General features: G+C 29.5%; 1 protein-coding gene across 10 annotated transcripts in view; it reads left to right on the forward strand.

Annotated features, from left to right (window-relative positions):
• ATRNL1 (attractin like 1) overlaps positions 1-13,960 on the forward strand; it is an 853,639-nt gene that overhangs the window by 370,826 nt on the left and 468,853 nt on the right. For all 10 annotated transcript variants that reach the window (XR_010147020.1, XM_016919435.4, XM_016919433.4 and 7 more), the window contains 2 exons: positions 219-297; positions 2,219-2,376. Coding sequence is in view for 9 of the 10 variants with exons in the window: in XM_016919435.4 (XP_016774924.3) it covers positions 219-297; positions 2,219-2,376 (237 nt within the window). In the remaining variant the exon portion in view is untranslated. The remainder of the gene's footprint in view (positions 1-218; positions 298-2,218; positions 2,377-13,960) is intronic.

A 13,960-nucleotide genomic window follows, 5' to 3' on the forward strand; every position in this document is an offset into this window, starting at 1 on the left:
AATAGAGAAGATAAATGAGGAACTTGATATCTACCTTTGAATTTATTACACATTTTCTTCATTAAAATGTATAAATGGCATCTACATATATTCAGTTGAATATTTACAAAATCTATAGAGTTTAAGGAATAAAACAGACATAATTAAATCAGTAGACTACATCATATATATCTAGTGTAATTTTTGTTTTTTAACCTTAATATTTTCTTTTCTGGTAGTCGAACAAAAATCTGGATATATCAATTAATGCATCAAACAACTTTAATCTCAACATTACGTGGTCTGTCGGTTCAACAGGTAAAAAAATGTTGATGTCATATCTCTTTTACATGTGTTCCTATCTGGAAGTTGTTCTAACATGATCTACTGTTAATTAAATGTTTGAAATTTTAAAAATGTTATATGCCAGAATTATTTTGCTGTTACTGGTAAAAATAATAAGTAGAAAAATGAATAGAGCTTCATTATTTTGTTAACTTTCTCCTTTATTCAATTAAAATTAGATTGGTAACAAATATTATACACTAAATTAAATTTTTAAGTGGCAGTGTTATAAAATGTGATTTTAATTAAGATAAATTGCTTCTTTAATGACTAAAGAGACTGAAATTTCAATTATTTGATTCACTATTAAAACTATAAATTTAATTATTAACCTTAATATTTATATAAAATAATGAAATTCTTCTGTACATGCTGATTACAGTAAACATCTATTATTGTCAAGCTTAGAAAATATAACCCCTCTTGTCAGCTTCAGTGCTCAGAGGAGTTAAAAAACTGATACATAATATGTCTTTCATAATAAGGTTAATAAATTTAAATTACTGACTTAAAAAGTATATCTGAGAAGCTGTTCAGATTTTTATGTTGAATTATGAAATGTATTCTTACTTTAATTTTATTTTTACTTTTATTCTAAAAATGTTATTGGTATCTATTTTCTGTATCAAAGGTATACTCTTGCATAGATGTGCTGGAAATTGTTTCTTTTTTATAGAAAATTTATGGATTCTTAGAAATTTATATTTGATTTCTGAAAATTAAATCATTATGCTATTTTAATATGTAGAATATTATGGATACATATAATTCAAGAATTAAGAGCTCTTTTGCAATTCCCAAATTTATATATTACATTCAAAAAATGAAAATTCAGGCAAATAGGCATTTTGTTACTATTAGTGCCAAACATACAGTAAAATGTTGGCACTATGGGTTTCATTAAGGAAAAATTCATAATAACTTGTACTGTTAACTTGATAGTTATTTCTGACCAGTAAGAAAACTGTAAGGGTTTAAAAATGTGTCTACAAAAATGTCTATAACACATTTCTAATCACTTCAGAACAATAATTTTAGTATGCAAGACATCACGTGTTCTTTCAGATTCCCAGACCAAATCTCAGAAATTTTTATTTATCAGATTTGGAGATGAAGTCATGGAATCTGCATTTAATAAATGTACACAAGGTGATTATGGAATAAGTGGTTAGTTAAAAATTCAATTACGCAGTATACTAATTCTAATTATTTTTACTATTGATTAAGGTGAAAGTATTGCTAAGATTGTTGGAAATGCTTTGTTCTATTTTATTAACTTCAGTAAATATTTATTCAGCACTCAATATGTGTTTAACCAATTGAGCATTTAGCTCATGTTTTAAATTGTGGCCTCCACCCAATTTATTTAAAGCAATGATGGTTGAATTTGTGGTAAGACAAGTAAATTGATTTTTTCCCATTTTTTAATTGGATTGAGACGCACGAAAATATGGTCTGATTTCTTTTTAAATGCTCTGTGGCATTGTAAACAGAATGAGCTCAGTTTCTAGAGCCACATATACCTGAGTTCCAACTGCTTAGTAGCTATAAACTTGGGGCAAATGCTTTAATCTTTCTGAGGCTCAGGTCGAAATCTGAAAAATGGAGGTGATAATACTTCTGGGATATTATTGGTTTTAAAAAAGAATATAAAGTCTCTAAGCTAGTGCCTAGTACATAGCACTTAATCAGTGGTAGCATTTTTAAAAATAATTTTTATACTAAATTTATTTCCATTATATTTATGGCAAACTTATTTTCCTTCATTCAAAATTATAAACAGTATATTTTGATAATTATTTTTATAAGAGCAATTATAAAAAACTATAATATGCATTTTTAAATTCATAAAGATATTTCCTAATATTAATTATTTAAATTATTTACATTTTAGCTGGAACAATATCTGGGGAAGAGACTCCTATAGTTTCCAAGAATAATATAAAGGAATACAGAGATAGTTTTTCCTATGAAAAATTTAACTTTAGAAGCAATCCTAACATTACATTCTATGTGTACGTCAGCAACTTTTCCTGGCCTATTAAAATACAGGTAAGTGTTAAGAGTATTTACTTCTAATGACCATAATATCATTAAGAAAAGAATGGTGCTTTTGTCCAAAGTGATGATATATGTACATTTCCTGACTTGACTAATACAAAAACATGCATTGACCTTTGATAAATAAAGGTCTGCGAATGTGTGTGATGATGAATTTCTCTGTAAAAACCCTCATGGAACAAACTCTATACTTAAATTTTTCAGTGATTATTATGTACTAACCAATGCAGCCAACTGAAATGTTTTGGTTTTCTGATTAATTATATACTTTAACTGAGGGTTAAATAAATACTGTTCTCATATAACCCCACTTGAAATTATTTTCCGTTTGAGTAGTCTTATTTTTACTTTAGCACATTCTGAAAATAATGTGATCTTTCATTAAAGATTTTGAGTTAGCAGTATTTCAGTTACCTCTTTAATTACCTCTTATCATTAATTTCCTAATCTGTACTACATGTGTGTTTTACATTTCATTTTTGTTATAGTTAGAGGTAGTCTACTTAAGACGTCAGATTTACTTCTAGGAAAGAATTGGAATATTCTTTCTATCTTATAGTCAAGGTTTGTGTTCTTAATTTATGTTTTCCTGAAAGAAAAGCCTATCTATTGGGATGCTGGGATTTGTTCATTCCTTTACAACTGATTGATTAGATTGAATTTACATTAGTTATTCGAATAGCTTATATATATCAATCCTTGTTCATGGCTTTTATGTTTTAAAATCTTTTAAAGATTTTCAGATCATCCCTTCCCTATATATTAGTAAATTATAGCATATGCTCTGTAACTAGAAATGTTTGCAGGTTTTATTTATATTAATTTCTATGTGATTTGTGGAAAGAATGAGTGATTTTTAAAATCATATGTTTACTGGAAAAAATTTTTCTTCTTATTTTTAAGGTTGATGTAACACTTAAATTGTGGAAATTATTCAACTGTTCAGGAAATATGAGTATAAATTACTATTCAGTTCACTTTTGAGAATTAATTTGAGAAATGTACTTCTTCATTGTATAGTGATTGATTTAGATGCTGGTACTGTCAGAAAAATGCCATAAATATTTGTTTTTAAAATTTTAACATTAAGGATGTGTAACTTTATTTCCTAAGATTCATAGAGAAATATTTATCAAATTTCACTTCATTTATTCAATTATGATTGAAAGGGAAAAGGGTTCATCTATAGCACGTAGTAATTAGTTATTAAAATTGATATGATTATATTTTAAATTGCTTCCTATCCTTATTTCTTGTTTATATACTTTTGAAAAAAAATTACATAGTTATTTTAGAATGTTTTTGAATACTTCCTGGTTAGGAATTAACTTTCTAAATTGGGTTTTTTTGAGAACTTACTCTTTTGGAAGCAAAATCAAAATTTGTGTAACGAGGTTGAAATACTCCACTCTCTCAAAATAATACAGTGTGGAAAATAAATGAGATGGACAAGATACGTAGGCCTAATTTCTCCTCTTTATTAAACTCATTATGCCTATGGAATATGTTACATTAAAGCATAGAAGTATTAATATATGTGTTTATTTATAAGACTAGAATAAACTTTAAATTATAATATTATACAAAACGCAGTAAAATTATTTTAATTATGATTTTAAATACTGGCAGCCATCATTGTATTCCCTTTCAATAAGTTCATAAGTTTTTTAGATTCCACCTATAAGTGATATCATGCAATATTTGTCTTTTTGTGACTGACTTGTTTATTTAGCATCATGTCCTTCAGTTTCTTCTATGTTGTCACAAATAGCAAGATTTCCTGCTTTTTAAAGGCTGAATAATATTCCATTGTTATGTGTGTGTATGTACGTATATAAATATATACATATTATGAATATGAAACATATAAATATAAATCACAATTTCTTTATGCTTTCATCTATCCATGGACACAGCTTGCTTCTGTATCTTGGCTATTGGAAATAACGTTGTAAAGAATGTGAGAGTGCAGCTGTATCTCTGAGATACTGATTTCACTTGCTTTGAATATATCCCCAGTGGTGGGATTGCTGGATCATTGGTAGTTTTATTTTTAATTTTGGGGGGAATCTTCATACGGCTTTACATGATGGCTATACCAATTTACATTCCATCAATTGTGTGTAAGAATTTCCCTTGCTCCACATCCATTCTAACACTTGTTATCTTTTGTATTTTTGATAATGGCCATCATAACAGCTATGAGGTGATATCTTATTGTGGTTTTGATTTGCATTTCTTTGATGATTAGCAATGCTGAGCACCATTTCATACACCTATTGGTCATTTGTGTGTCTTCTGTGGAGAAATGTATAATCAGGTCCTTTGCCCATTGTTTCCATTGAGTTTTTGTTTTCTTGCTATTGCGTTTCATGAGTTCCTTACATATTTTGGATATTAACTTCTTATTGAATAGATCATTTGCAAATTTATTTTCTATTCTGTAGGTTGCCTTTTCAGTTTGTTGATTGTTTCCTTTGCTGTGCCAGGAAGCTTTTTTTAGTTTGATGCAGTCCCACTTGTTTATTTTTGCTTTTGTTGCCTGAACTTTTGGTATTATATCCAAAAAAATCATTGATAAAGCCAATGTCAAGGAGCTTAGTCCCTTTATTCTGTTTAGGATTTTTATAATTACAGGTCTTATATTTACATCTTTAATCCATTTTGAGTTGATTTTTGTATATGGTATAAAGTAAGAATCCAATTTCATCTTCTACATATTGATATCCCAGTGTTACCAATACCATTTATTGAAGAGACGGTGTTTCCTTTACTATTTATTCCTGGCACTGAGTCAAAGATCAGTTGACGCTGTCTATGGGTTTATTTCTAGCCTCTCTATTCTGCTCCATTGGTATTAGTGTATTTTTATGCCAGCAACTTCCTGTTTTGATTACTATAGATTCCTAATATAGTTTGAAATCAGTAAGTATGATGCCTCCAGCTTTGTTCTTCTGTTATAAAATTTCTTTGACTATTTGCAGTCTTTTGTGGTTCCTTTTGAATTTAAAAATTTTTTTTCTATTTCTGTGAAAAATGTAATTGGAATTTTGAAAGCAATTGTATTGACTCTGTAGAACACTTTGGGTAGTGTGGCCGTTTAAACAATGTTAATTCTTCCAATCAATGAACATAGGATATTTTTCCATTTATTTTTGATGTTTTCAATTTCTTTCATCAATGCTTTATAATTTTCCGTGTACAGGCCTTTCATTTCCTTGGTTAAACTTATTCTTAAGTATTTTATTCTTTTTGATGCTCCAGTAAATATGATTTGTTTACTTAACTTCTGATTTGGAGAGTTCATTGTTAATGTATAGAATTGCAACTGATTTTTGTATGTTGGTTTTGTATCCTGCAACTTGACTGACTTTTTTATTCTTTTTAACAGTTTATTGGTGGATTGTCTAGGGTTTCTTGTGTATGAGAACATGTCATCTGCAAACAGGGACAGGTTTTCTTCTTCTTTTCCAATTTGGATGCCTTTTACTTTTCCTTGTCTAATTGCTTTTTCTAGGACTACCAGTCCTATGTTGAATAGAAGTAGTGAAACTGGGCATTTTTGTTTCTTTCCTAAAATTAGAGGAAAAACCTTCTGCATCTTGCCATTGTGTAGGATGTTAGCTATTGGCTTGTTGTATATGTTCTTTATTGTGTTGAGGTACATTCCGCTTAAACCTAATTTGTTGGAAGTTTTTATCATGAAACAGTGTTAAACTTTGTCAAATGCTTTTTCAGCATCTATTGAGATGATCATATAATTTTTGTCCTTCATTCTGTTAATGTGGTATATCACATTTTGATTCATGTATGTTGAACCATCCATGCATTCCTGGGATAAATCCCACTTGATCATGTTTTATGATACTTATAATGTGCTGTTGAATCAAATGTGGTTGGCTAGCATTTTGTTGAGGATATTTGCATTTACATTCATCAAGGATGTTGGCCTGTAATTTTTCTTTTTTTTCCTTATGTTCCCTATGGTAAGCTGTGGTACAATAGTATTCGTTTTTATTTATTTGTTTTCCCTCTTACTGTTGCTATTATATTTATTTTTTAAAGAACAGAATACAGCATTATTAACTATAGTCACCATGTTGTACAATAGAAATTTTCAACTTAGTCCATCTATTTAACTAAAATTTTGTGTCCTTTTACCAATGTCTCTGAAATGCCATTGATTTTCTTTCCTTGTAGTCTCCTTGCCTGACTTGGGTGTCAGGGAAATTCTTGCCTTACAGCATAAGTTCGGAAGTGTTCACTCTACTTCATCTTTTTGGAAGAGTTTGAGATGGCTTGGTGTTAATGCTTTAAATGTTTGTTAGAATTCACCAGTGAAGTCATCTATTCCTGAGCTTTTCTTTGTTGGAAAGCTTTTTATAATTGATTCAATCACCTTAGTTATTTTTGATGTGACCAAGTTTTCTATTTTCACATGATTCAGTCTTGGCAAGATGTATTTTTCTAGGAATTTATTCATTCTTTTCTAAGTTTTTTAATTTGTTGGCATACAATTCCCCACAGTCATTTCTTATGACCTTTTGGTATCTATGATGTCAGTTGTAATGTCTCCTTATACATTTATAGTTTGTTTAAGTCATGTCTCTTTTTTCTTGGTTAGTCCTGTGCAAGGTTTGTCAGTTTTTAAAATTATTTTAAAAACCAACTGTTTATCTTTTCTATTGTTTTTCTATTCTGTATTTCATTTATTTCCACCATGATCTTTATTATTTCCTTCCATCTGCTAACTTTGGGCTTCACAGTTTAACAATTCTATTGCCATTTATTGTAAGGTAGACCTAGTAGTCATGAAGTTCTTCAGCTTTTGTTTGTCAGCTTTTATGTCTCCTTCATTTCTGAAGGGCAACATTGCCAGGTAAGGTATTCTTGGTTGGTAGTACTTTTCTTTTAGCACTTTAAATATATCATCTTACTCCTCATCTGTGAGGTTTCTGCTGAGAAATCTGTTGATATCCTTAGAAGTATTCTCTTATATGTGATGGGTCACTTTTATCTTCTTCTGCAATTTTCTTTTTGAGTTTTTACGATTGGATTATGATGTGTCCTAGTGAAGTCCTTTTTAGATTGAATCTGTTTGGTGATGTTCAGCTTCATGGATCTAGACATCTGAATCTCTCATAAGATTTGGGAAGTTTTGAGCCATTATTTTCAAGTTAATAGATGCCTCAAGTTTAGGGACTGTTGTGGGTGAAATAGAGCAGGGATGGAAGGGAGATATAGAGGTTTTTAAAGAGTATCACCAGGGATCTTGGTGGTGTTAGGACTCTTCACTGTCTTGAGTCTGGTGGTGGATGAATACATTTTTAAAGCATCCACTAAGTAAAATCAAGTGTTATATAAACACAAAGTAATTATGGATAGTTTTCAGCAAATTTTGATAAACAATGAAATTTAAATTTGGTGATACAAACAAGAATTTCTAAAATAGCCCTTTTTGATTAATTACAAAGTAAACAGTTCTTCAATACCCTGCTATCAAAGTATGGACTGACTAACCAAAGGCATTGACATCACCCAGGAGCATGTCAGAAATGTAGAATTTTAGCCCTGTCGCCACTGAATGAGATCCTGCTTTTTACCCAAATCCCCCTAGGTGATAATGTGCACAGATGCTTGCAAGCCATTGTCTAATAGAAAAACACCACCACCAAAATCACTCCATTTCCTTAATTTGGGAATTGTCTATAGTATTTTCAGTTATGTCTGTGAAGATATGAAATTGTTTGGAATTTGAGGATTGGCTTAAATTATGGTTCACAGCATAACTCAATGAAATATTTAGTGTTCTTTTTCCACTTGCATCTAGATTAGTAGAGATATGATGTTTTTAATGTTTTTTTCATTTTAATGAATTTTGGAGATGATTGAAATTAGTTATATCATAGTGAATAATCCTTGTCTTGTTAAACTACTATTTTAATTATGCATGAAATGCTGCTATTATTTATATGCATTATGTAATGTATTTTGATAATTAGGCAGCTAATATGTAGCAAAACACCTTTATACCTATCAGTTTGTCAGTTATGATGTCAGTAATGATCTTCTAGTTGTTATCAATGGAAGTAATCCAGTGTCAATGGATTACTTCTTAATCGTTATAGTATTTAATTCTCTGTGGCATATCTCACTTATTTCTCCATTTGGAATAACTGTTTCTTCAATTTCTGTTGCATTTGTCTTTCCCATATTTGTGGTTTCAATCAAGTTATTCATTCCTCTGAGCTTCAATTACCCAATCTAGAAAATGAAGATTACTAGTGGTACTTAATTATAGGGTTATCATGATGATTATGTGAGATAGTTATGTAAAACAAAACCTTACCTGTTGCATTGTAATAATTGTTCTAAATTGTAAATAGATAATCATCATTTTCTTTTTCTTCATCATCACCGTCAACATCATTGGTATTTAAGAGAGCTTTTTAATCTTCTTATCATTTACCTCACCTTTTTAAAACCTTTGGTGATTTCTCATAATATTTAAGATAAATTTATTCCTTTATCTTTTACTTATCTATATTAGGTTGATTACTTCTACTACAAGTCATACAAAAATTATAACTGCTCATCATAACAAAGACAAAATATTTAGTTTAATTCATTCTTGTTTTACATCTTTCTATGGTGAGAGTTTAAATCATTGATTTTAGAACTTTTCTTTTTTCTGATATATACTCTACAGCTATAAATTAACCTATATGCAGTGCTTTGACCGCATTTTACACATTTTGGTATGTTGTATTTTCTTTTTTATTTAGTCCAAAATATTTCCTGATTTTTCCTGTGATATTTTCTTTGATGCATAAGTTATTCCAAAATGTTATTTAATTCATTTCAGGGATATTTCAGGTGTCTCCTTTTTATTAATTTCCAATTTAGTTTTCTCTATGGTCAGAGAGAAACTATGGTTTTAATCCTTTTTAACTTTATTAAGGCTTGTTTTTGGCATATTTTTTATTTTGCAGAAAATTCATGTGCTTAAAAAGCAAAGTGCCTTCTGCTCTTGTTATTCTTTTAATGTCAGTTGGATATATATTTGATTCTTATTCAATGTCTGAGATTATTGCTGATTTTCTTTCTACTTTTTCTATCAATTACTGAGAATATTTTGGAAATTTCCAACTATTTTTGGTGTTGTGTTTCTTTTTTTAATATTGTCAGATTTTCTTCTTGTTTTTTGAAATTGTAGTTTTTGTACATATACATTTACATAAAAGGTCCCTTTACTGACCCTTTTATTTTTATGAAATGTTCTTTTTTGTCTTTATTAAATCTGCATGCCAAACTACTTTCAGCTCTCCAAATATCTATCCTCTGTCATTTATTTTGTTTTGCTGCTTATTTTTACATTCTGTATTTTTATCTTTCAAATGACCTTTCTGGTCTTAACCTTGTTTTTAACTCTTGCTTAGCTTTTGTCTAATTGTGAATATAACCTCCCCTTATACCTAACTACTAGAAATTACTCTTTTCTTACAACTGGCATATTCTTCAGCTTATCACAGTTTATTTATATTTATTGCTTCACTTATTTATCCATTATTAGCCCTCAAACTCCTTTACAGAGAAACTATATATTTTTTTGTATTTTTAGTACTTAGCTGAGGTAGCTAAAGGAATAGTTTTTAAATTGAGAGATGAGTAATATATTTCTCTGGAGAAAGGAATGTACCGATAAAATATGCTTTCTTATACTCTTAAAAAAGTTTTAACATGCAATGTAGACAGTTTATTAGTACAATAAAAGATTTCTCCCTTATATTTACAAAAATCACATGGGTTTCTTATTTAATAATAACCCAAATTCTTTCTTCTCCCAAAATGAAATTTTATAGTAAGTTGTTTTGTTAGTTAAGATTTTGTGTAAGAAACAGAAATCGTGCATGACTAACAAACAGAAGGAAATGTATTGTTAGCATAAGGTGTTGCTAACAATATGAAAGGGAAGAATAAATCATCAGGTTTTCAATAAGCAGAAAGCTTTCATTCCAGCAGTTTTCAGTCATGTGCATTAGTTGACATTCTTAACTGGGCATGCCTGCTATATTGAATGAAATCTCATGATTTCTCCAACCCATCCTATAAATATTCACTCAGGATCTAAAAATCTTAAGTGAATGAGTCCAACTGGCAAATTTAGGACACCTGTCTAACTTCCTCCTGACCCATAATGGTGCAAGAAAAAAAATTGTCCTGGGAAGTAGTTTTCTGGCTTCTTTGCTCGAAGATATGGGACTTGGATTCACAACCCCAATAAGGAAAAAAATATCTGAAGAAATAATTCTTTGTTTGGTCGGGAGATATTTGGTGATCAAAAGTCAACAAATACTCGTTATCATGGATAACCTTGATAGAAGCATATTAATATCTAATAAGACTATCCTTCTGAAATCAGTATTTCCTTATTCTAGGAAAATAATACAACTATAAAGTAATGTAATTGTTATTAAAGAAAGAAGGCTTCAGTTATTGTGATTTTTAAAAATATGCAATTAATCTGCTGCAAAGTGAATTGTATGTAACATTTTCATCAATGCCAATTCTAATGTAGATATTCTTATCTTGCTTCCAGGTTACAATTGTTTGCTTTCTCATTGTCAGTAAGCAGTAGTTATTAAGAACACGGGTTCTAAGTCAAACTACTACCTCAATTTGAAATTCTTAAATTACAAGTGATAGGATTGAGAGGAAGGTTTTTTGTTTGTTTTTTAAGTCACAGTCTTTCCATTTCTTCCTCGATGATAATATTGCCTACCTTTATTAGTTTTTCTTGCTGTGTAGCAAATTATCACAAGCTTATCAGGTTAAAACAAGGACCATTTATTATTTTATACTGTCTGTTGGTCAGGAATCTGGGCATGAGTTAACTGCCCTTTGTTAAACCCTATACTCAGGGCTTCACAAGGCTGAAGTTATGGTCTGTTGAGCTGCCGTCTCATCTGAGGCAGAAGGACTTCTTCCAAGGTCAGTAGTTGTTGGCAGAGTTCAGTGCTTTGAAGTTGTAGGTCTTAGGTTTTTCTAGTTACTGTTAGCCAGGGGCTCTTCTTAGCCTCTAGAAGATGGCCGCTGTTCCCTGCCACATGGCCCTCTCTACAACATGACACTGTGCTTCTTTTAGGCCAGTTATACAATCTCTTTTCCTTTAAATCTCTTTCTTCAGTCTGTTATAATGGAGACTGATAAAATTCAATAATCATAGGAGTGACTATTCTACCACCTTTGGCATATAATGTAACGTAATCAAGGGAGTGAATTTTCCATTGTATTCACAGATTCCACCTATACTTAAGGGAAAGGCTTTAACATATATTGTATTAAAATATTAGAAATGTGTATATGTTTATCTTTTGAATTAGGGTAAAAAAATGGAAAGTTATTTAAAGTATATGAAAATAGAGTAAAGATATTGACTAAAATAATAGTATTATAGTTTTATCAAAATAGTTCTTTTTATATCAAATATATTTTATTACAATTTATATTATCAAATGTTTTCACTCCTACTGTCTGCTGTCCTTTCTTCTGTAAACCCATTAGATTTTAATTTTACTTTTATTAATTTATTCTGTAAAACATTTTTATGTGAATTACATGCCAATCAAGCAATTATTATGGTATAAAGACTTCATGTGGGTAAAGACAGTGATAATAACTGTTTATTTAAAAGACAAGTTTTATCTTTTCAGTCTACTAGCATCATTGTTGGCAAAATTCACTGGTTCTATTTTCCTTTATAATTATAAAGATGTTTGAGGAATAAATATCTTTGTTAAGGATTTTTGGAATTTACTTGTTAATACTGTACCAAATTTTTGATAACTAATTAGAAGTTTTTTCTTTTACTGTTCCTAAATTATATGTGTTGTAAAAGTTTCTTGTAGTACCATAGTCTTATATCTATGAATGGAATTCTAGAAATCAAGAAATGTTTTAAAATGTCAAATGCATAATATACTTACTAGAGTAGGAAATTTTAAGTTGGTGGCTATTTGTACAGAATTAATCAGACATTAATTTAGCCATTGAGATCCTCTGCCATTTAAACATATTATTTGATTAATTTATGTACTTTGGAAAGCTGTTTTAATCTAATGTAAATCAGACAAAAGTTTTCTTCATTGTCTTCAAACTTTAATAGAGTGTTTTATGTTTTAGGTTGCCAATCTCTTTAGCATTTAAATATCCTTAAGATCCTTTAGAAATTCTAGTTGTGACTGTGAGACATATAGCAGTGTTATGTGATAAATATTCCAATAATATAGTAATTCAACAGGGAAAAAATCTTTTTGTTTTGAAATGCTGGGAATCATGCCATTGAGTTCATTTGCATGTTTGTAATGTGAGATTTTATTTTGGTAGCACTTGTTCTTCATGATTTATAATGTCATGCAATTAAACCTTGATAATAAAAAATAGAAAAAAAGTACTACTGTAGCGGTAGTGCTAATAACTTCAAAAAAAGTGTATTGAACTTAAGTACTTTGTATTCTACAATGGTGCTGTTCATCAACATTTATATATCACAGTTTAAATTAAATTAGATTGACTCTCAATTACCTGTTTCTGAGCAAACTGGCTTTGACAATTCACTATTATATCAATCTGCAAAGTGATGTCATAATTTAGATTAGATTTTTTAATGAGAATGATGCTAGGAATTATTCTTCAGTTTGCAATTCTAATTCCCATTCTATACTGGTTAATTTCCTTACTAGCATTGGTTAAGTTATACAGAACAAAATAGAAAAAGAAGTGAATCCTAGTGCTGATGTCTATAAAATTTTATCACAAATAAATTAGCATTTTCAACATAGATGAGTCATTTGAACACACACACACACACACACACACACACACACACAAAACAGAAAACTACTGGTTAAGTAGATATTAAAGAGGATGTTTTAACTTATACATATGATTTGAAAAGTAAGGTTATAAAAATGTGCTGATGGAGTTGCCCTTGTATATATATATATATTTTTTAAATTGACACAGAACACTTTTCGTTATTTGTGGTTCTTGTCTTTTAAATTGTTATATGCTTGAAGAAGTTATCATATATATTTTCAAATACACTTTTTTCTTTTTTAAAAAAGTTTCAATTCTTTTTTGTCATTTAACCAACCATGGTAACATAAATTCAAAAGGTAGTATTAGAAATTGTTAATTTTATCAGTTAAAGATGTATTAACTATACTAATTAGAAATATAAATGTGAATGATATAACAAATATGTAAGAAACACATATAGAGGAGAATGGAAGATTTTCTAATAGCTATAAAATAATACTGGCTATGATAGGTACAAATGTTCTCAAAATTCTCACAAGGAAGATATATTACATTTACACTACATTGACAGAATTGAGTAGTGAAACCAGAGACCATATTGCCCACAAAGCTGAAAATATTTACTGTCTGGTTCTTTACAGAAAAAGTTCGTTGACTTTTTATGCAAAATGCTCTTATCTAATCCCTTATCCAGAGCTGTTCTTTACAAGGAATAAAATTGTTTGAATTAGGTGAGATGGTATAAGTGTAAAAT

The sequence above is a fragment of the Pan troglodytes genome, chromosome 8 (assembly GCF_028858775.2).
Source record: "Pan troglodytes isolate AG18354 chromosome 8, NHGRI_mPanTro3-v2.0_pri, whole genome shotgun sequence".
Lineage (NCBI taxonomy): Eukaryota > Metazoa > Chordata > Mammalia > Primates > Hominidae > Pan > Pan troglodytes.